Source organism: Capricornis sumatraensis, chromosome 8, assembly GCF_032405125.1.
Source record: "Capricornis sumatraensis isolate serow.1 chromosome 8, serow.2, whole genome shotgun sequence".
In the NCBI taxonomy this organism is placed as follows: domain Eukaryota; kingdom Metazoa; phylum Chordata; class Mammalia; order Artiodactyla; family Bovidae; genus Capricornis; species Capricornis sumatraensis.
In genome coordinates this window covers 97,630,519-97,654,135 of record NC_091076.1, presented here as the reverse complement: position 1 = coordinate 97,654,135, position 23,617 = coordinate 97,630,519, and the positions used below count along the sequence as shown (strand labels likewise).

At 37.0% G+C, this 23,617-nt stretch overlaps 1 protein-coding gene across 3 annotated transcripts in view; it reads right to left on the bottom strand.

Moving 5' to 3' along the window:
• The window catches only part of TANC2 (tetratricopeptide repeat, ankyrin repeat and coiled-coil containing 2), a 325,633-nt gene that overhangs the window by 86,917 nt on the left and 215,099 nt on the right, over nucleotides 1-23,617 (bottom strand). For all 3 annotated transcript variants that reach the window (XM_068977288.1, XM_068977289.1, XM_068977290.1), the window contains one exon: nucleotides 3,582-3,863. In XM_068977288.1, the coding sequence (XP_068833389.1) occupies nucleotides 3,582-3,863 (282 nt within the window). The remainder of the gene's footprint in view (nucleotides 1-3,581; nucleotides 3,864-23,617) is intronic.

Sequence of the window (23,617 nt, the reverse complement as noted above, 5' to 3'; positions counted from 1 at the left end):
AGAGGAGTGTATGTGTTGAGGGGTGGGAGATGATGGTGGTGGAGACTGATGGGGGAGTAAGGTTTGGGAAGGGGTGTAGGTGGCAGGCTAGTGCCTGCCTTGACAGCTCTTCTGTGCCTTCCCAGGGAAATGACAAGGAGGGGGCGGCTGGGGGCTGGGTGTCTATGGGGGAAGGACAGAGCCAGGCAGCGCAGTGCTGCAGGCTAGACTGCTCACATCTTCCAGAGCAGTGCTGCTCAGCGTGGAGGAGGCGGAGGCAGGAGAATGACACAGGATGCAGAGACGGAGGCCAGGAGCTCCAATAACGTTTCACCTATTTTCATCATTACTACAACTATATCACTGACTGAGGGTTGGGAAGGCCAGTGGGATTCTGAACACACCTATCAAAGCTTAAGGTAAATTAAACTGTAAAAACTGAATTCAGTTCTCTCTCTATAGACATCATCCTTATTCACTAATGAAAAAAATTCCGCTACTGCCAGTGACATTTCCAGTGCTGGCTCCTATAGTAAAAGATCGATGCTGAAAAACAGCTTGTTCTTTATTCTTTTTTTTTATCCTCAAAGAAATACTTTTAAATTGGTTAATATGTATTCAATTCATATCTGTTTACAGAAAACACAGAAATATAAAATAGAAACATACAGATCACTGATTTTTTAAAAGTAGTATTTTTGAGCCCCAATACTTCAAAAGTTTTAACCAAAACCTCATGAGGATAATAATACAAGAAAGACAAAACACGTGCCCTCAAAACTAGAAAATTTAATGAGAGAGACAATTCTAAAACAAACTGATGTTACATTTTATTATTAATCATTTGCATAGTGGAAAATGAAAATTTTATAAAAGTGTGTAGTTCTGGGGTAACACCAAGAGTTGATTTTGTTGTTCAGAGTTAATATTTAAATATCAGTAAATGACGTCAACCACTTATTCCTGACTCTTCTTAAGGAGTAGTAGTCTGGTTTGAACATCAAAGATGACAACAAAAATTACTACATCAAAGATTACAACAAGGCAGTGCTGGTTCTGTGTAATCCTGATAAATACATAGCCACATACTCTATCCCTTTAATACCTTTCCAAGTTGTGAAAGTTAACTATTAGGCCAAATCTCCAGTCTAACGCGGACATTTATCACATAAATGGGAGTGCCCTGGTATTTTTAGAGTTTCTCTGGAGGTAAAAGGCAATGGATGTTAGAGAATAACTTGATGAACTACCTTTAGAGAACCTTTGCTTTGGGGAGCACATGGTCGTTTTCTATTAACTCCTGCTCTCTCAGGCTTGGGGGGGCCACTCCCAGGTACTTTTGCTTTCAGAGAAGGCAGTTCTTCTTGCCCTTGAGCCATGATTCTACCATTCTGTTATCTGCCACAGTGACATACAGTGGAGTCAGAGAGACTATTACCTCTCTGGTTTTCTTCCTGACACAGTCAAATAGTTAACCTCTTGGATAACTCAGATAAGCAGTAGTCTGGTGTGATATGTATACACATTAAGGAAAGTACTGAAATAGGACTTCCCTGGTGGTACAGCAGGTAAGAACCAGCCTGCCAATGCAGAGGACACGGGATCAATGCCTTCTCCGGGGAAGATTCCACAGCCAGGGAGCAACTAAGCCCACGCACCGCAACTACCGATGCCGTACGCCTAGAGCCCGTGTGCCACAAAGAGAGAAGCACCTGCGATGAGCAGCTCTTGAACTGCAACAAGGAGCAGCCCCCGCCTGCCACGACTAGAGAAAGCCTGCGCAAAGCAATGAAGGTCCAGCTCAAAAAAATAAATTAAACAAATAAATCTGTTAAAAATTAACAACTTGTGTACTAACATAGTAAAAAAGTTATACCAAAAAAAAAAAGGGAAAAAAATAAGAAAACACTGGAATTGGTATGGCGAGTTACATTTAACCATGAAGACATCTTGGAATCGCAGAACTGTAACACAGGAATGAATCTTAAAGATCACCAAATTCTACTGATGCACTTTACGGGTGACAAAACCGAGGTCTCAAGAATTACAGTAAGATTCTCAAGGTTACAAAGTATTGTCAGTTTGAGCACTAGGACTCAACCTGTGGACTCTTGACTCCTCTGACATTCTGTCAATCTACCTCAGAAAAGCTTCATCCAGAAACCAAACATGATATTGCTCTTAAGACATAATTCTTCTCTACTAATTTTTACTACACCCAGGCAAACAGAGACTCTTGATTCAACTGGTTTTCTTTCTAGACACTAGTTCTTCTACATGTCAGATTATCTGTAAGTTTACCAGCGGCGATGTGCTTACCTAAAGACATGAAATTGTTAATGTCAACAGAAGCCAGGATATTTGGGGGGTGTTCAGTGAGTTTCTCTTGAGTTCCCACAGCACTGTGCTAGACTCTGTAGCTACTATGACCTCAAACCAATCATTTCTAGTGGTTGCTGTCTAGAAATCTATGATGAGCTAGATTACTCATTTGGACTAGTAGAGCAACAGTTTCTTTTTGTTCTCTTATAACTAGCAGAAGCCAGGTAGACACACTCAAACAATTAACCTCTTAGATGACTCAGATAAATAGTAGTCTGGTGTGATATTTAAGCACTCTAAGGAAAATACAGGAATAGGTATAAACAGTTACTTTTAAACATGAAGACATCTTAGAATCACATAGGAGTGTGATTTTAGCATAGGAGTCAATCTTAAAGATCATCTAAATTTGTGGTTCTCTGCATATACTATGTATAAGAATATCCGTACATTTTCTTTTAGCTCCTTAACTCGAGTTCCAGGCATAAACAGAGGGGAGCACAGCAAAATGGATGAGACTGGCCTCTGAAACCAGACTGATTAGGCGCAAATTCTAGTTCCACTCTTTACTGGCTGTGAAACCTGGGAGGCTTACTTAACCTCTCTGAGCCTCAAACCACTTATCTGTGAAAGGAAGAAAAGAGGAACTACCTCACTTGAGTTTCTGAGAGGACTGGATGAACTAATATTTGTTAAACTCTTCGAGAGCACCTGGCACTAAGGACCATATAAGTATTTAAGATTCTGACGGTGATCGTTAAACTGCACCCTGCTGGTGATGAAAGAAGCATGAATATATATGAGATCTCAGCATCTCTTCACAAGGAAGCAGGAGAAATTCTTCAAGGACACAACGAAATTCACGCTCAAGCAGTGCAACAGACACCAATCGCAAAGAAATGGAGGCTGCAAACAAGACTATGCCAGCAAGGCTGGGCACAGGCTGAGCGAGAGCTGACAGCAATGGATGCAAACAGCTCTGACAGGCAATAGCTGTAGTCATTACCCGAAGGATGGACCAGCCAGCCAGCCAGGAGGGAAGACTCATACATTTATTCTGAGAGAAAGGGTTTTTCTGTCACACTTAGGTGATTGTCGGCTATATGGGCTAAATGTCAGCAGAGTATTACATTTTTTCTCCCAACTCCGAGTTGAAGATCCTCACATGCAAATCAGGTTTTGCAGATCAGAAAATGAAAGGATCTGAGACTTAATATAAAGATGAAAAGAAATTTAAAAGCCATGTAGCAGAGAGTTCTTTTAAAAAAAAGGGTACCTACGTTTTGGGGAGGCGTGTGGGCTGTCGGAGGCGATCTGTCTCATCCGTGTTCCGTGGCAGCTGAGGGCCACCAGTCTGGAGATGATGGCGGTTTTGCCGAACCCAATGTTTCCCACGATCACGACTCCCTGGTTCACACTGGCGTTTGAACTTTGAAGCTGAGCATCTATTTCGTGGAAAACCCAATCCCGACCGACGAACACCGACTCTGTAGTGATGCTGGGCACTTCAAAGAGCAGGGGCTTCAGGGAGATATCGGGAGGTCTGTAAGGTGCAAAGCGGACTGGAAGGAACAATAAGAGAACAGGGGACTTAGGCCAGACTGTCGACACGGAGAGAAATAAAGAGCAAAAAATCAGTATGGTAGAGAAGACCACTGAGAGTTACACTGTGAGGGTATTCTGGGTTATTCAGAAAATAAGAAAACTCTGAATTTTGGTTCTGTACAGACAGGCAATGATACATGAGCTGGAGCTACTTGTGACTGCAGCTGGCAGAACACAAACATGGCTAAAAAAGCAGTAACTTATGTTACAGTCAGACAGTCAGTGTGATACTCAAAATGATTTAACAATAGGGCTGGCCCAGGTGCTGGCAATTAGGAACAGTAGTAAAAACGCAGGGTCCCTCAAGCTTCCTTCTTGGCCTGGGGATAACCTTTAAAATGTTGGATTGTGGGGATCTGTAGGGTTAGGGTCTCAGGAGAGGCTGGGGTGTGGCAGGGAATCCAGCTGGCTGACAGCATCAGCTGTTTACCAGCCTGCAAGGTCATATTTCAGTATTTAATTACCAACACGACCACACCACTACACATTGGTCCCATGGAAAGCAATGTGAAGAGAACTTGTCTGTTTCTTTAAAAACACTAATAAAAAACAGTGATTCCTTTAAGTTCATTATGATATTTAAAATATATATATAGCAAGCATATTAGGGGAAGTAAAAGCTCTGATGGTATAAAAGGTTTTCAGTATGTTAAGTGGTCAAGAAAGCAGAAACTCAACTTTCACTAATATCTCTGCACCTGTACTGCTTATATTCATGCCAATTAAAAAAGATTTCTGGCTTCTACATACATGCACTGGGGACAAATCCCTATTGCTTTCCTCAAGACTTTTCTCTGTGCTTATGTAGTTGTGGGATGTGCTAAGTGCCAAGCATGAGCTCTAAGTGCAATGGTTCTCTAAAAACCTGTAATGTGACTTGGTTTCAATGGTCAACCTCCTAATAATACTGATGGTAAAAAGAAGTCCTGCCTGACCTCTCACATCTGAGTTAAATGTCTTCTTATCTGTTTTAAGAGTAGTTCTAGATGTACCATTAACCTCAGATTTACAGATGACACCACCCTTATGGCAGAAAGTGATGAGGAATTAAGGAGCCTCTTGATGAAGGTGAAAGAGGAGAGTGAAAAAGCTGGCTTAAAACTCAATATTCAAAAAACAAAGATCAAGGCATCCGGTCCCATCACTTCATGGCATATAGATGGGGAAACAGTGACAGACTTTATTTTCTTGGGCTCCAAAATCACTGCAGATGGTGACTGCAGCCATGAAATTAAAAAGATGCTTGCTCCTTGGAAGGAAAGCAGTGACAAATCTAGAGAACGTATTAAAAAGCAGAGCCATTACTTTGCGTACAAAGGTCCATCTAGTCAAAGCTACGGTTTTTCCAGTAGTCATGTATGGATGTGAGAGCTGGACAATAAAAAAAGGTTGCGTGCTGAAGAATTGATGCTTTTGAACTGTGGTTTTGGAGAAGACTCTTGAGAGTCCCCTCGACAGCAAGGAGATCAAACCAGTCCATCCTAAAGGAAATCAATCCTGAATATTCACTGGAAGGACTGAAGCTGAAGCTCCAATACTTTGGCCACCTGATATGAAGAGATGACTCATTGGAAAAGACTCTGAGGCTGGGAAAGATTGAAGGCGGGAGGAGAAGGGGACGACAGAGGATGAGATTGTAGGATGGCATTACTGACTCAATAGACACGAGTTAGGGCAAACTCTGGGAGATGGTTAAGGACAGGGAAGCCTGGCATGCTGCAATCTATGGGATCACAAAGAGTCGGACATGACTGAGTAACTGAACAAGATGTATCATTTATTTTTTAATTATTATTATTTTTTAAAATTTTATTTCTGTATCATTAACCTTAGCACAGTACCTTGACACATAGTAGGTGCTCAATAAATGCTTACTGAAAGATTTAATTAAAAACAAAGCATTACATTCTAACCCCATATTAGATTTTGGAGAATAAACGTCAGAGGTGGGAAGGGGATGAGACAGGAGAAAGGAAATCATAAAAGTGGAAATTAGGTCTACTTATGCTAAAGCTGAAACTCCAGTACTTTGGCCACCTCATGTGAAGAGCTGACTCACTGGAAAAGACTCTGATGCTGGGAGGGATTAGGGGCAGGAGGAGAAGGGAATGACAGAGGATGAGATGGCTGGATGGCATCACTGACTCGATGGACGTGAGTCTGAGTGAACTCCGGGAGTTGGTGATGGACAGGGAGGCCTGGCGTGCTGCGATTCATGGGGTCGCAAAGAGTCAGACACAACTGAGTGACTGAACTGAACTGACTGATACTGCTTATATTATTCTAGAACATACTTAAACCATTCCAACATCTTAATATAGAATCTGGAGATGGCAGCTTACTTGAGAAAAACACACACATGTAAACACTCTCACTTAAAACTATTGCAAAGCCATCTGAATGATAACTGAGCATTTTAAAAAAGGATAATTCCAAAAGTAGTATAAAAGTTAAAAATATAAAGTCAAACTCTAATAATAGAAGCAAATAGTTTCCTATGTCAGTTTTAAAATATCCCAAATTTTCACTTAAAAAAAGAAAAGGCTGTGGAGATACAGATACATGGTTACTCATAATTTCCTGATTCACATCTGTTTATCAAAATGTACTCTTTTAAAATACATATATAATTACAGAATTAGGTGAAAATTAGACTTTGACTTGCTAAAAATACTCTTAATTCTAGTGCCTTACAGTTAAATAGATTCTACTTTACTTTTCTTTTAAAGTTTACTTTTCTTAAATATTATTTTATTGAGCTATAATTCACATACTGTAACATTCATCCTTTTAAAGTATGTAAACCAGTGGTTTTTTAGTACATTCACAAAATTGCACAACCATTATTTAATTCCTAAAGATTTTCATCATTGTCCAAAGAAAACCACTTACCCATTAGCTGTCACTCTCCAGTCTCCGTTTCCCTAGTGCCTGGCAACCAAAAAGTTTCTGTCTTTACAGGGTTGTCTATTTGAGACACTTCACATATATATTACCATACAATAGCCTTTGGCGTCTGGCTTCTTCCACTTAGCATGTTTTTGAGGTTCATCCATGCTGTAACATGTATCAGTACTTTTACTGCTGAACAATATTCCATTATATGGATATATCACATTTTGTTTATCCACTTATCATCTGACAAACATCTGGGCTGTTTCCACTTTTTGGCCATTATGAATCATGCTGCTGTGAACATTCATGTACAGGTTTTTGCACACGTGTTTTCAGTTCTCTTGGGTATACTTCCAGGAGCAGTACTGCTGAACGTACTGCTGGGTCATATGGAAACTCTATGTTTTAGCTTCTTGAGAAACTGGCAAACTGTTCTATTTTAGTTTTGTTATTTTTTATGGAAGTAATACATATTCACTACAGAAAATTTAGGAATAGCAGATAAACAGAATAATAATCTTACTTCCACTAGCCAGAGAGAAACACAATTCACTATTTTCCTGAGTTTTGTCTGTACAAATAGATACTTATTTTTAAAACAAAAATCGTACTATAGATACCATTTCATAACCTGCTTTTCTTGCTTTGCTTAGCAATTCCAAAGTTCTGAAAAAGTGGATTCTGTCAGACTCGCCAGCTTAACTGTTGCTTCAGTGGAAGGACTGATCCTTGGAGCGCTTCACTCCATCCTTTCCAATTATGTCACTTGACAGCAGGGGGCTGTTCACCATGCAAGGGGTTTCCTGGGTAGCTGAGTGCCCTTGGTGGGCAGACACTCAAACAGACCTGCTGAGCTCTGGCTGAGCAATCACAGGACTCCCAGAGAAGGAGAGAACAGAAGATCAATTGGCTTGATATGAGTCTAAGAAGAGATCTCAGGTCACAAACAGCTGGTTTCAGAACCAGAATCAAAACCTAATTCTTTTTTTTTTTAATACTGTAGATTAACTCATATAATAGAATCTAGAAAAATGGTACTGATGAGCCTATCTGTAGGGCAGGAATAGAGACACAGACATAGATGATGGGCTTGTGGACACAGGGGATGGGGAAGGAGAGGGAGGGATGGACCGAGAGAGGAGCACTGACATGTGTCCACTACCACGTGTAAACAGATAGCTAAGGGGAAGCTGCCGTTTAGCACAGAGACCTCAGCTTGGTGCTCTGTGATGACCTAGAGCGGTGGGATTGGGGAGTGAGATATGAGGCTCAAGAGGGAGGAGACATATGTATACATATGGCTGATCCACACTGTTGTACAGCAGAAACTAGCCTAACACTGAAAAACAATTATACGCCAATTAAAAAGAATTGGTAAATAAAGAAAAAAACTCCTGATTCTGACTCCAAAATCCAGGTTTTTTTTTTTTTTTTTGCATTATATTATGTTGTTTCTCTATAGCATATCAGTATTAAATTTGAAATCTGGTCATCAGTTATATCACTGATGACTAGAACTGAGCGGACTTGGCTGACTGGCTAGGCTAGCTTCTTTCTCCTTCACCTCTCCTGTGCTTCCCTTTAGAAATGGCATGATTGGCCAGAGAGAGAGAAGAGCTTCTCAGACACTCCGGTGCTTTCTAGACTAACAGACTTATCTGTTCAGGTCTACGATTACTTAACATTTTGTCTCAAAAGGGGCTTTCAAGAACATGACCGATGCTGATTTATAATACAGGGTAAGTACAGACTCAACTTCAATGCTGAAGTTTCTGAGAAAAATTCTATTAAGATAACTTGTTCTCACGTTGACGTAATCTCTCATCATATTTTATTCTACTGAGAAAGCTCTGACATTTTGAAAAGTTATTTTAAAAATTTTCTAAAAATGTAATCAATTCACAAAAGCCTCAAGGGAAGAACAGACAAAATTAACCCAGCACCATATGGTAAAACAACTGTAGACACCAAGAACAGCCCAGAAACGATTTCTGTACCTCAGAACCTAAGGCTTTTGTCAGATCAATATGATAAAAGAAAGCCACACTCTCTATGTACCAACAATAAATTTAGGGCATATGAACAAGAAGGCACCCTGGCCTGCGCCGTGGGACATGGAGGTAGTGAATACTTTCTGTGGCGTTCATCTTCCTAAATAAATGTTTCTTTGTTTAGGAGATCAGCTGGCTTCCAAGAGATTTTCTAAAGCAGAAACTATGGAAATAATCCAGTGAGAAAGAACCATTGCAACTGTAGCTGAGCCAAGGGAAAAAAATGAGCTAAACCATACATTTAGCAACAGATTCAGTTCTCTAAGCCCTGGTACCCAAGAAGCCGCTGTCCCAGGGCAGCAAGAGACAGGAAGATTATCCCATGCTTCTCAAAACATTCCCAAGTATACCGACATCTGGAATTTAATTTGAAATTTGTAAAAAAAATAAAAAATGATGTGTGGTTGAAGATAAGGGCAGAATGGATAGATATATGATAGAAATAATAAAACATTAATGACATACTCAAGGCAAGTATATGAGTGTTTATTGTGAAACTTGTCCTTTTGGGGGTATATCTGAAAATATTGCTAATAGAATGTTGAAAGAAAAAGCACCGAAAGGAAAAACATTCCCATAGAGTACACAAATACGGAAAGTTTTGGAAAGCAGTTTTTTTTTCCTTTTTAAGAAATGTAATAACCACTCAAGACTCAGATCTGTGTGCACATCTCTTCAATGCAAATTAGGCTTGTGACAGACCAATGAAAGCTCTCTAGGAAACGGTCTCTGTGAGACCATCAATATGAATAATCATGTATCTAGACTTACAGAGAAAACTGACCTTTCTTTAGCTAGAGCAAAGAGTAAACATTTAAAAAACAAACAAAAGTGCATTAGGCTAATAGACCAGCTTGTCCCAGTGCAAATATAAACAGCTGCAGCCAAAGGAAAAGGGGAAAGGGAAGTGGGGGCAAAAGAGCTCTAACTGGATTTAGACTAAAGCATATTTACTCATGGAAAACAACCATGAATCATTTGAAAAGAAGTCAGTCACAGGACTGGCAGAAGAAAGGGTCTGTGTCATACAGCCAAGGTCTGGTACAAACAGTAGGGTTGTGCTTCCTCACATTCCTCCACAATGGCTGTAAAGTCTAGCCTGGAAGCACCTCTGTTCCTCAGAACAAAAGATAATTTCAGGCTTATTCTTAGGGTTCAGGCTGTGCATGTTATTCTCCACACAGCACAGGAAAAGCACAGGTGCTTCAGACAAAACCTGGTATCACATCAGCACCCAACATAAGTCAATAAACATGTTAAGTTTTTCTTAAGTATGCTTATGAAACCAAGGCAGGGCTCATCTGCCTACTGAGTTTCTCGAAGGCTCACACTCCCATTTACAAGAGTCAATCTGTTTAGGGTCTGTTGCTTATTTATGGCACTCAAGAAAAGAACTACAGTAGGCAGGTCCTCCTACCTAAGGAAATGGAGTTTTTGAAAAATGTAAAGCAATTTGAAGCAGGTCCTAAAAAACAATCTAAAGATAACAGCTTGAGAAATGTTCATTCCAGATAACTTCTGCTTTAAAAAAAAACAACAAAAAACAGATTAAATAAAGCAGAGTCACTTTCGGGGTCAGCAGGGAAACCTACAGCAGAGTGGGTAAAACTAGACTTGGAGCCAGGCTGCCTCAGTTGGTATTCTCTCTCTGTTACTCACTAGCTGTGCAACCTTAGGAAAGTTACTTATGTTCTTGATCTCTCAGTTTTCCTCATCCTTAAATCAGGGATAATCATGACATGGCAGGATTAAAGCAAGTTAATACAAAAGTGTGCCTAGGACAGTGTCTGTTGGTTAACTGCCCTTGTGGGTACTTCTGTCCATACCATCAAGCCAAAAAAGAATACAGTGTAACCTCATCACCTTCCTCCCACATACATTTATTTAAAACAAAACAATGAAAAGGATATTCAGAACTCTCCTAGAGCCCTCACCCCTTTGAACTGCTAACTTACATCCCTTCATCCTTTCACCCTCCAACATTTAAAAAAAATTTTTTATTGGAATATAATTGCTTTACAACGCTGGGTTAGTTTCTGCTGTACAACATCGTGAATCTGCCATAACTATACATATATCCCCTTCCTTTTGAGCCTCCCTCCCACCTCACCCCCCATTCCACCCATCAAGGTCATCACAGAGCACCGAGCTGAGCTCCCTGTTCTATACAGCAGTTTCCCACTAGCTATCTATTTCACACATGGCAGTGTTATGCATGTCAACCCTACTCTCTCAAATCGTCCCTCCCTCTCCTTCCCACCCTTGTGTCCACAAATCCACTCTACATCAACACCTCTACTCCTGCCCTGCAAACAGGTTCATCAATACCATTTTTCTAGATTTCATATATATGCATTAACATATTATATCTATTTTTCTCTTTCTGACTTATTCACTCTGTATAAGAGGCTCTAGGTTCACCCACATAAACTGACTCCATTTTATTACTTTCTATGGCTGAGCACTGTTCCATGGTATATACGTACTACACAAAGAGCCACACTTGCTGTCTTCAGTTCCATAACAGTAACTCATTCTAGTCTAGCTTCCTCCCACATTACTCTGTTGAATTGTTTTGGTTAATGACACTAAAGATGGTCTAACTTTTAAGTCCAGTGAATTATTTTTAGTTTTTATGCTTAACCACAGCTCGGTACTTAATACTTTTAACATATCCCCAATTTTTGAAATAAATTCTTGCGTTTGACATAGTAACACTTTCTTCTAGTTCTTTTTGGGCCCTCTCTTCCTCTTCTTCAGTGATTCTTCTCTTCTGCCTCTCTCTGAAATACTGCCAATCTTAGGTTACATATTTTATTGTTTTTTTCTTCTTCATGATCTTCCTGGGTAATCACAAAGGAACAGACTAATGGCTTTTACAACTATCTAAGTGGTGATGGCTTCTATTTGTCTTCCAGATCCCAGTTCTAAACTCCTGTACAGCATTCTCAGCAACTTATAAGAGTTATCTCTGTGGATTTCCAGTAGGTATCTCAAACTTAAAATGTTTAGAACTAAAGTTTGATCTCATTCACCTTAACCTATTCTTTATTTTCCATTCAATGTCTCAATTCAATGTCATTAATTAAATATTCCCATCTGTCTGGTCTCCCAAGATAGAAACCTGGGACTCATCAGGACTTCTTTCTGGACCTTTATATCTGATTTGTCACAGGACCTATCATTGATTCTTAAGGAATTTCTTTCAGATATATTTCCTGTTTTCTTTTCCCATTCCACTGCTATTTATAGTGATATAACCTCTGGAGGAGCTTCCAGATCATTCTAAGCCTCAGTTTAATTATCTTTATTTATTTATTTATTTTTTTTAGTTTTTTATTTTTTTAATTTTAAAATCTTTAATTCTTACATGTGTTCCCGATAAGAATATCTATTTCATAAGGCTAAATAAGAAAATGCACATTAATTTCTTAGTTCAGAACCTAATTAATCCTCAACTGAGTGACAGTCATATGGTTCAAATTCTCAACATCTCTTGTTTTTCACCATATACTTCAACAAGCTTTTTTAGATATAAATTTATTTATTTTAATTGGAGGCTAATTACTTTACAATATTGTATTGGTTTTGCCATACATTAACCTTATATCCCACACATTCTTCCTGTTTTTAGCCATCAACTACATGGATCTGATAAAATCATGTCAGCATCTACACTTCCACCCTTGTATCTCATCAACTTAACCCTACCACAATCACCCAACCTGGTAAGTCCTTACTAACTAGGGCAGCTCTTGTCATAGGGAATATACATTCAATAATGTTTAATAAATGAATTCATGAATGAAAACAGTGAATATGAATTTTCCATTCTCAACTGCAGGGAAATGTTCACAGACTTGTCTTTGGTAGAACAGGAAGGCCACAGGAAGACAGTTATAGGATGCAAACTCAGGTCTTTGAAAATCACTTGAACTGTACCGTGATAACACAAATAAATCATCTGTTTCCCACCTTTCAGGGATAAATTCTTATTTAAAGTTTACTGTCATAAACAAGAGAGCCATTAAGTAACAAGACATTTGGAAAAGAAAAACTGTTATTTTCCGAGCTCTGTGCATATCACAGGGAAGGCCTGGATGCTGGCCAAGACACTGATAATCAAACAATCATATTCCCCCAGGAAGCTGGGAGAAGGGAGAAAATGTGCTTTAGAGCTAGTGTCCAAAGAGGATAGAATATATTTTTTTTAAAGACTATTTTCCCTTTCTTTTTGAAAAGTTACTGAGAAGGCTGATGCCACACACATCCATTTAATAACTAATGTCTTGCTAATGTGACATGTGGGATTTACTTTGTGTAAATAACAACTATATTTAAAATACCTCATTATTATAGGTAAAATTTATATTTTAGCTTCTAGAAAACCCAGTTCTAACCATCAAGACAGTCATTTTCTGATGAAAGATGGGTTGATACTTTGGTTCATCTATAACTTTCATTTTAAAAATCTGGAATCCAATTTCTATTTCTGGCCAACATGAAGAAACGTGGACTAGATCTGCCCTCCCACCTAAAACCAAGATAAACAAACAAAGCTCTAGACAGAATATACGAAACAATGGTCTTCAAGACACTAGACAAAGGCAATGAGTAATAATAATCCCTGAGAGTTGGAAAACAAATGAGGTAAACTCTATGCCCACTCACAACACTGACAGAATTTTCAGACCACAATGTAGGGAGGGAGAATCCAGTCAGATTCTGACAGACTCCCTTAGCTGAGCAGACGGAACTAAGAATCCAGGGAGACTAAGGCAGTGACAGTTCAAAGGAGAAACAGCTATAAAGAAATAATTCTGGAAACCTCATCAGAGCAGTGACTGACACAAGTGTGAGGATTGAAGAGAGTACCTGCCGCTTACATAGGGCCAGCAATAGTGCCTGTTTCTTCCAGCCATAATGGAAAACCTCACAATGTACAGGACACTGAATATATCCAGGAAGATCTTGACTCAGCAGTACAGAATAACGACACCTGCAAATATTGTTCTGATTTTACTTCAATCGTAAGGACCAGACCCCAAACTGATTATGCTATTTCCAAATAACTAACGCACATTCCAGAAAAAAAGTTGAAGAATACTTATAGGAATACAAAAATGTGCAATACCCAATAAGGTAAAATTCATAATGCTTGGCATCTAAGTGAAGATTAACAGGCATGCACAGAAGTGGGAAAATATGAACCATAATCAGGAGAAAAACCAATCAATTGAAACTGACCCAGAACTGACACAGACGTTAGAATCAGCAGAGAAAAGTATTAAAAACCATGATTATAACTATATTCAGCATGTTCAAAAGGGACATGGAAGATACAAAAGACCCAAACTGCACTTCTAGAGAAAAAAATCAGAAATGAATAAAACACCTACATGGGATTTGTGACAAATCTGACATTACAAAAGATGAGTAACCTTAAAAGACATAGTAATAAAAGCTATATAAAATTAAATATACAGAGAGGGACTTCTCTGGTGGTCCGGTGATTAAGAATCTGCCTGCCAGTGTAGGAGACATGGGTTTAATCCCTGGTCCAGGAGGATTCTACATGCTTTGGAGCAATTAGGCCTTTGCATCACAACTAATGAACCTGCATTCTAGAGCCTGTGAGCCACAGCTACTGAGCCAGAGTGCCACAACTACTGAGGCCTAAACACCTAGATCCTGTGTTCAACAGTGAGAGGCCACTGCAAGGAGAATCCTGTGCACCACAATGAACAGCAACCCCACTCACCAAAACTAGAGAAAGCCTTCATGCAGCAACAAAGACCCAGTGCAACCAAAAACAAATAAAATACACAGAGAAAATAGATTAAAATTTTCAAATTATTTAAAAAAATTAAAAAAGCATCAGTGAACAGTGAGACAACTCCAAGTTGTCAAATAATAAGTGTAATTAGAGTCTAGGAAGGTGGGGGACAAAAAATACATTTAAAGAAAAATGGTTATAGAATCTTCAAAATGATAAAAACTATAAATTTCCTGATCAAGGAAACTCAATGAGATTCAAGTGAAGACACATGAAGAAAATGACACCAAGGCAAATCATAGTCAAACTGCACACAACTAGTGATGAAGAAAAAATCTTGAAAGCAGTCAGAGAATAAAAAGACACATTAAGTACAGAGGAAAAAACATAAGGACGATAGCAGATTTCTTGTCAAAAATAATGCAAATGAAAAGGTAGTAGACCTAAAGGTTTTATTTATGGAAAGAAAAAAAAAAACATGTCAATCTAGAATTCTATACCCACTGAAAATATCTTTCAAAAATAACAGTGAAATAAAGATTTTTCATACATATAAAAGCAAAAAAATTAATAATTAGTCACCAGTAGATCCATAATATAAGAAACGTTAAAAGAAGTCCTTCAGGCAGAATAAATATGACACCAGATAGAAAAATACAAAGAAAGAAATGAAGAGCACCGGAAATGGGAACTATGTGAATTAACATATAAGATTTTTTAAAAAACTGGGGTGGGAGGTGGGTTCATGTTTGGGAACTCATGTACACCCATGGTGGATTCATGTCAATGTATGGCAAACCCAATACAGTATAGTAAAGTAAAATAAAGTAAAAATAAAAATAAAAAAAAATAAATAAAAGATAACGACCTTTACATGGGGGGTGGCGGATTATAACATTTAGAGAAGTAAACTGTCTCACAATAACATAAAGGCTGGGAGGACAGAAACAAAATTATACTATAGCAAGCAAAACAGTTACCATAACAGGCTTGAGACTGCTACCCTGAGAAAGCCTGCTTGCAAGGCTGGTCCTCACCTGAAGTTTGGGAATGTGGATTTCAAGAGGATTCCCATGATTCCCAGAACTAAAAAGAATGGCTCACTGTGCCTACTTTGTTTGTACAAACAATACTGCTTATGCTGAATGCTTGCTTTTCTTCTGGGAGTCTGGAATTTTGGTATGTTTTAGGCAAGGAGGTCTATATAAAAACTTCGGGCACTGAATCTAATGAGCTCTCATGTTCACACATGTCACAACTCATTGTTGGAGAAATCAAATGCATCCTGTGTGACTTTACTGGGAAAGAATACTTCAAAGCTTCTGTCTGGTTTCCTCTGGACTTTGCCCCATGCATCTTTTCCCTTTGCTGATCTTGCTTTGTATCACCTTACTGTAATAAAGCATAACTATGGGAATGACTATATGCTGTGGACTGTAAGTCCTTCTAGTCAGTTAGTGAATCTGGGGGGAGGGCACCCCAAACACAAGTATTATAAATGCCTTGAAAAATTAATCAAGAGAGACCACATTTTTGGCTCATAAAAAATTGTGAATAAATTTAAAAGAATTCATGCTGTTCAAAGTATGGTCTTGACCATAACACAACTAAATTAGGAATCAATAGCAGAAATTTATCTGGAAATTCCTGCAAAATATCAATGAGTTGAAGAAAATATCAAAAAGCAAAACAGTATTTTAAAAGTGAAAATACAAAATCTGTGAACTACAGCTAATGCATTACTAAATAAAGAAATTTATAGCATTAAAATGCCTATGTTAGGATAGAAGAAAGGTCTATGTCAATGACCTTATCTTTTACCTCAGCAAATTAGAAAATAAAGAAAAAAATCCCAAAGTAAGCAGAAGGAAACAATAAAAGTTAGAGTGGAAATAAACAGAATAATAAAAAGAAAAACAACAGAAAAAATTAATGAAAATAAAAATAAAATTACAATAAGCTTAATAAAACTGATAAGCCTCTAAGCAGACTAATAAGGAAAGAGAGAAGACATACAATACCAGTAAGAACAGAATAAAAAATGATGGGCAAAATGACTACAAAGGGTAAGGGGATACTATGAACAACTTTACACCAATAAATTTCAACAGGTTATATAAAAGAGACACATTTCTTGAAAGATACAAACTAATGAAACCCACTAAAAAGGAAACACATAGCCTGATATCTAATAAAGTAATTGAATTGATAGCTAAAATCTCTCCATAATGAAAACTCCAGACCCTAATGGCTTCATGAACAAATTCTACCAATAATTTAAGGAAGAAATAATATCTATTTTATACAAACTCTTTATAAACCTAAAGAGAGACTACCTTCTCATTACTATGATATTAAAGCCAAAGATATTGCAAGAAAACTACAAACCAATATATCTCATGAACATAGATGCAAAAAACATATACAAAATTATAGTAAATTGAGGCCAATATAAAAAAAATACATCATGATCAAGTGGATTTTATACTTGGAATTCAAAGTTAGCTTAACATTTGAAAAATCAATGTAATTTATTACATTAACAAAGTATAAACGAATACCTTATATGATTATTTCCACATATATAGAGAAAAACCATTTGACAAAATCCAACACAAAATTCTTGATTAAAAAAAAAATAATCAAACAACTCTTAGCAAACTAACGAAAGTAGTTTCAATCCAATAAAATGTATCTATATACAGAGAAAACCCATTAGACAAAATCCAACACAAAATTCTTGATTTAAAAAAAATAATCAAACAACTTAGCAAACTAACAAAAGTAGTTTCAATCCAATAAAGTGCATCTATTGAAAACCTAGAGTGAAAAACTGAATGCTGTCTCCCAAAGATCAGAATAAGGCAAGGATTTCTGCTCTCTTTGCTTCTATTTAACATTGTACTAGTTCTAGTCAGAGTAATAAGGCAAGAAAAAGAAAAAGGAAGAAATGAAACTATCTTTATTTGCAAACAACATGATTATCTATGTAGAAAAGCCTACAGAGTCTATAAGAAAGCCATAAGAAATAACAAGTGAGTTTAGCAAGGTTTCAGGATACAGGAACAACATACAAAAATAAAAAATCAATAGTACTTCTATATAATTGTTGATTAGCAATGGACAATTAGAAATCAGAACAAAAGCAATACTATTTTTAATAGCATAAGAAATACAAAATACTGAAAGATAAATATAACAAAATATTTTCAACATCTGTACAATGACAAAACATTTCTGAGAGAAGGAAGACCTAAATGAATAGAGAGACATATTATGTTCATGGACTGGAACATTCAACATTGATAAAAAATCAGTTTTCCCCAAATTGACCTACAGATCCAATGCAGTCCCTGTCAAAATTCCTGCAGACTTTTGGGTAGAAATTTACAAGTTTCACATGGAAATACAAAGAACCTAGAAAAGCCCTGAAAATAAATAGTAACAGTGAAGGGTTAACAATCCCAATTTTAAGCTTTATTATCAAGTTATAGTAATCAAGAAGGTGTGGTATTAGCATCAAAATAGCCAAAGATTAGTGGAACAGAAGTAGTCTAGAAAGAGATCCATACATATATGGATGACTGATTTTCGACAGTACAAAGGTGCAAAAGGAATTCAGTAGAACAGTCTCTGCTACGAAGGATGTTAGAACAAATAGAAATCTATATGCCAAAAAGAAAACCCAAAAACTCTGATACATACAATGCACCACATATAAAATTAACTCAAAATCAATCACCTAAACATAAAACTTAAAATTGTGAAATTTCTAGAAGAAAATATAGGAGAAAATATTTGTGACTTTTGGTTTGCCAAAGAACTCTTACATACAATGCCAGAACAATCCATCAAAGACAAAAATTCATAAGCTGAACTTCTAAAAACTTCTGTTTCAAAAGATACTGTTAAGAGAATGAAAAAACAAGCCATAAACTGGAAAAACACATTTGCAAAGTGGTGGTGGTTGGTTTAGTTGCTAAGTCGTGTCTGACTCTTGTGACCCCATGAACTGTATGTAGCCTGCCAGGCTCCTCTGTCCATGGGATTCTCCAGGCAAGAATATGGAGTGGGTTGCCTTCTCCAGGCATTTCCTTCTCCAGGGGATCTTCTCGACCCAGGGATTGAACCCAGGTCTCCTGCATTGCAGGCAGATTCTTTACTCACTGAGCCACAAGGGAAGTACACATCTGATAAAAGACTGGTATCCAAATTATGTAACAAACTCTCAAAACTCACTAATAAGAAAAGAAACCACCCAATGCAAAAGTAGACTTGATATCTGAACAGACACTTCACTAAAAAAGACATTTGATGGCTAATAATCATATGAGATGATTAACAATAAGCACAATGTTGTACAGCAGATTCCTAGAACCTTTTTATCTTGCGTGACTCAAACTTCTCATGCCCACTGAACAGCAACTCCCCATTTTCCATTCCCTGCAGGCCTTGGCAACCACCATCTGGCAATTAGTGTTTATACGCAACTGTTTCCCATTCCTAACACCCCAGTGTACTGAACTAAGTACAATAAGCTATTGTATTGCTATTATTATAGTAAAGATTTTTATATTATATTGTCTCTGATATAAGATAGCATGGTGGTTAAGAGCACAGGCTCCAGAGTCTACCAGATATGAAATGAATCCTCGTACTGCCAATGACTAGACACTGTAACTCTAAGCAAGCTATAAACCTCCCTAAGTCCCAGTTTCTTTACTACTACCACTTGCATCAAAGAGTTATGAGGATTAAATAACATGTTTAAAACTCTTAGCACTGTGTCTGTAAAGAATAAGAACCCCAATAAATGTAAGCTATCATTTGTTATCTATTTAAAAGTTTCCTATTCTCAGCATTTGTCTTAGTGTTTTGGGAAGTCTATTGTATTCTATTAATGTGAGGATAAAAAAGGTAAAAGGCTTAGTTTACTCTGGGAAATAATACTTTGGGTCTTTAAATAACTTGAATATTAAATTTCAGCTTTCAGACATTGGTCTTATAGAAGAACATTTGCTGAGAAAAACTTTGAAGTCATTTCTGAGTGGAATTTTCAGGAAGGGAACAATGATCTTTGAAAAACAGTTAAAGAAATAGGGAAAATCCAACTCTCCCTAATGTTGCCACTTTTTACATGTTTCTTCACATTTAATACCTCAAAATGTAGGAAAAATATAAAAACAGTAAAGATTTTAAAATGTGAAACATCTGATAAAAAGTATATAACTATATCAACATTGTTTTTTGTAATTAGATTGTTGGTCTTGAAGGTGAGATTTTTACTGGAGAATCAGAACTGACCAATTACTTGAAATTTAAGATTAAACATTTTTAGACTGAACACTCAGTGATGAAATAGCTATGATCCTACAAAGGAAATTCTCCAGTGCTATATTTTATTAGTATCTGGGGAAGTTATTCCATAAAAAATATTTTATTACATACTGCAAGGTTAGAACGCTTAAGATCATTTTACTGAATCAAAAATGTTTTACAGAGTGTTACCTAAATAAATTTCCTGGCATTATGGTAACTTTAATAAGATTTAGTCACTTTTGGAGAAAATAAATAGAAGGATTAACTGGGAAGCTATTCTTTAAATCTAATTTAGATCAAAACATAAAAATGGATTAATGGTTATTTATTTTTCTTTATTGCACTTAAGGCATTTAAAAATATTTTCAGTGACTTATTCCTGCAGAATTAATTATCATGATTATAATTTCTTTCATGTTACTCCACAGCCTTTCTTTAAGTAGTGTGTTATTTACTGCAAGAGGTTGATCCATGCCTGTTAGAAGATTAAATGGTTTATAGACTCTTCTCTCTCTCAAAGGTTAATTCTTTCTTTTCAGGTCTTTTCAGGCCACTGTTCATGCTTTCAAATTTTAAGATAAAACTTACCAACTAAAGCTGGTTTACATAAAAACCAGACCAGTGGGCCTGTCTATAGCTACTTTAACAAGTAGTGATCCATTTGAAAAAATCAATGTATGGCAAAACCAATACAGTGTAAAGCAAAATAAAGTAAAAATAAAAATTAAAAAAAAATAAAGGCAAAAAAAAAAAAAATTAGTTTGACTACTCCAAAAAGTATAAATCCTTTTCTAACAGACATTCAAAGACATCCAGTTTGAGCACTGCATTTTCAAATTTTACGGTACTATGCCAAAGAGCTGGCTAGGGGTGAGAGCATCACCTCATAAACCAAGACATACAACCTACTTGAATATTTATATATAGGCAGTTATGCACATGCAACTTTATTTCTGGATTTTCAATTTACCTAAAAAGAAAGAAATTTAATCTTGTAAAAACAAAACAATGAACAATGAGACAGAAAAGACTGATGGAAATATCCCCTTGTAAATGTGAGAGCAAGCCCGGCAATGATGAAGATGACTAAGCAACCTCAGGGATGTGTGACTCAGTGGTTTAAGGCAAGCTGATTAGCTTCATGACATACATCTTAGTCATCTTTAGAAAGGATTCATTGTTTTGGAAAAGGAAGGGACTCATAAATGGCATGAAGCACTGCTTTTATTTGATAAAAATTCAATTATTTGCTTTGACAAAGCCAAGTTAACTGTGGCAGGGTCAATTTCACATCAGTTCTGCCAGTGAGTAAAGACTATCACTTGCATATACGCCCCTCCAACCTGGTATCTATTAAAGTGGCTATTACCTAAATCCAATGCCTGTGAATGGCCATTTATGTAATGGGATTTAGTAAAAGTCCTAAGGAAACCAACACATATCGAGAAATGAAGCTTTAATAAGGAGCGTATAATCTCTTTAAGCACAACAGCGTGATTATGGTTTCATATCAGGTAGGTTCCAGCATCTTATCATTAATAATCTGTTATTAATTTACCCCAAGTAGCTACCACTATTCAAAGTCATTATGCTATGGTATGCTCTGTGTATTTTAACGCCCCTGATTCCATTTATATATTCCGTCATAAGATTTACAATATTTATGCATAAAAACCAACACCCTTTTCTTTCCTTTTACTGGACAGCAAACTTAGTTTCCGTCTTTTTCTGGGTAAAAAGAGATTCCATTAGGATGGTCAGAAAGAGTGAGAAGTTTCAGGTCTAGCATGAAACTCCACATTTACACAGTGTGATTAAATTAAAAGTGGACCCTCAAAACAATTTTTAAGACTTGAGTTAAACACTTGAAGGTTTCAAATTAGTATCTGTCAAGGACAGTCAGGCTTTGGGACCCAAAAGGCACCTGCAGTAGGTTAGTCCGGCTGTATCCTCTGCACTGGGACACAATCTACTGTAACTCTTTTGTCATTAGAGTTCAAGCTTTTGGATGGTTGCCAGCTAGGAAACTACTCACTTGCTGAACTAAGACTCTGACCAGTGCACTCATGTGACCTCCTTATTGTTGGGCTGGGTCTCTGGAAACATAAATTTCACTAGAACAGTTGTTCAAAACAGCTGTCTTGAGAAAGTGAAGAAAAAAAAAGTTGTTTTTTTTTTTTTTTTTAACTAATGAAGCAAATGTTAATACTAATGCCCAACTTGAAGATCCAAACTGTAGCTCGTGGATTATCCCAGCAACTTTTGCTTCAAGCAGTCAAAAGACTATTATTATGGTCAAACAACTGCAGTTATTATTAAGGTAACTGCTAAATGAACTATGCCTATACTATTAAACCATGTCCATGAATAACTTCTAACCAACTCTCAAACTACACTTTCCCACATTTCTGCAAACAGGCTGTGTGATCCTTAAAGGTATAAAACTAATTGTCAATGACAATAGTATCCTCTAAATTCGTTTTTCTTAAAGTGTGATCTTGGAACCCCTGAGGCTTCTCAAGAAGCTTTTAGGGGTCCACAAAGGCAAAACTATTTTCATAATACTAAGAGGTTATTTGCCTTTTTTCACTCTCATTCTCTCACAAGGGTCGGGTGGAATTTTTCAGAGCTTACATGATGTTAATATACAATGGGTCTATTAAAAAAAGAAAAGAGCAAGTATTTTAACAATTTCTCAGTTTTTATTTATAATGTGGCAAATATCAATTGATATAACTCACATAACACAAATGTTGTAGGGTCCTCAATAATTTAAGTGTGTAAAGAATTCCTGGGACCAAAAAGTTTAAGAATCTCTGCTCTAAACAAACTAGTATGGGACTGCCTGTATGAAGCGTCCAATGATTGCCACCTCTTCATATATTCAAGGGATTTTGTTTCAGATAATCTCTATCCTTGAAATCTGTCCATAAATTTAATACCTACTGGATATACTACATTGCACATGACCATTAACTACCTTCTGTGAAGATGCAGGTTCATTTAAAACCAGAACTGTAATTAAAAACTATCTAACAGTACTTGTTTGAGTTATACTTTAAAATACAGAAAGATGTATCTCTAATGTAAAAAGATATATCTTAATGTACACTAAAAAAGGTCTTCAATCACTTTATTACTTTTTCGGGGTAAAGCTGCTTTACTTCAATCATAACCAGAGTTAGGGAAAGATATAAAACTGAAATACAACTGCAATTTGTATGTTACTTTAAATAAAATTAGAAAATGTGATGTGACATGTTTTTTTAAAAATTATGCCAGGAAAACAATATGATTCTGTTTCTATAATAAAATGTAATGTTTTAGATATAACAATCACAAAGTATAAAGGCTTGTGGAGAAGGCAATGGCACCCCACTCCAGTACTCTTGCCTGGAAAATCCCATGACAGAGGAGCCTGGTAGGCTGTAGTCCATGGGGTCGCTAAGAGTCAGACATGACTGAGTGACTTCACTTTCACTTTTCACTTTCATGCATTGGAGAAGGAAATGGCAACCCACTCCAGTGTTCTTGCCTGGAGAATCCCAAGGACGGGGAAGCCTGGTGGGCTGTCGTCTATGGGGTTGCACAGAGTCGGACACGACTGAAGTGACTTAGCAGCAGCCAAACAGGTCTACAGAAACACAAGGAAGTCTGTTCTCGTTTACTT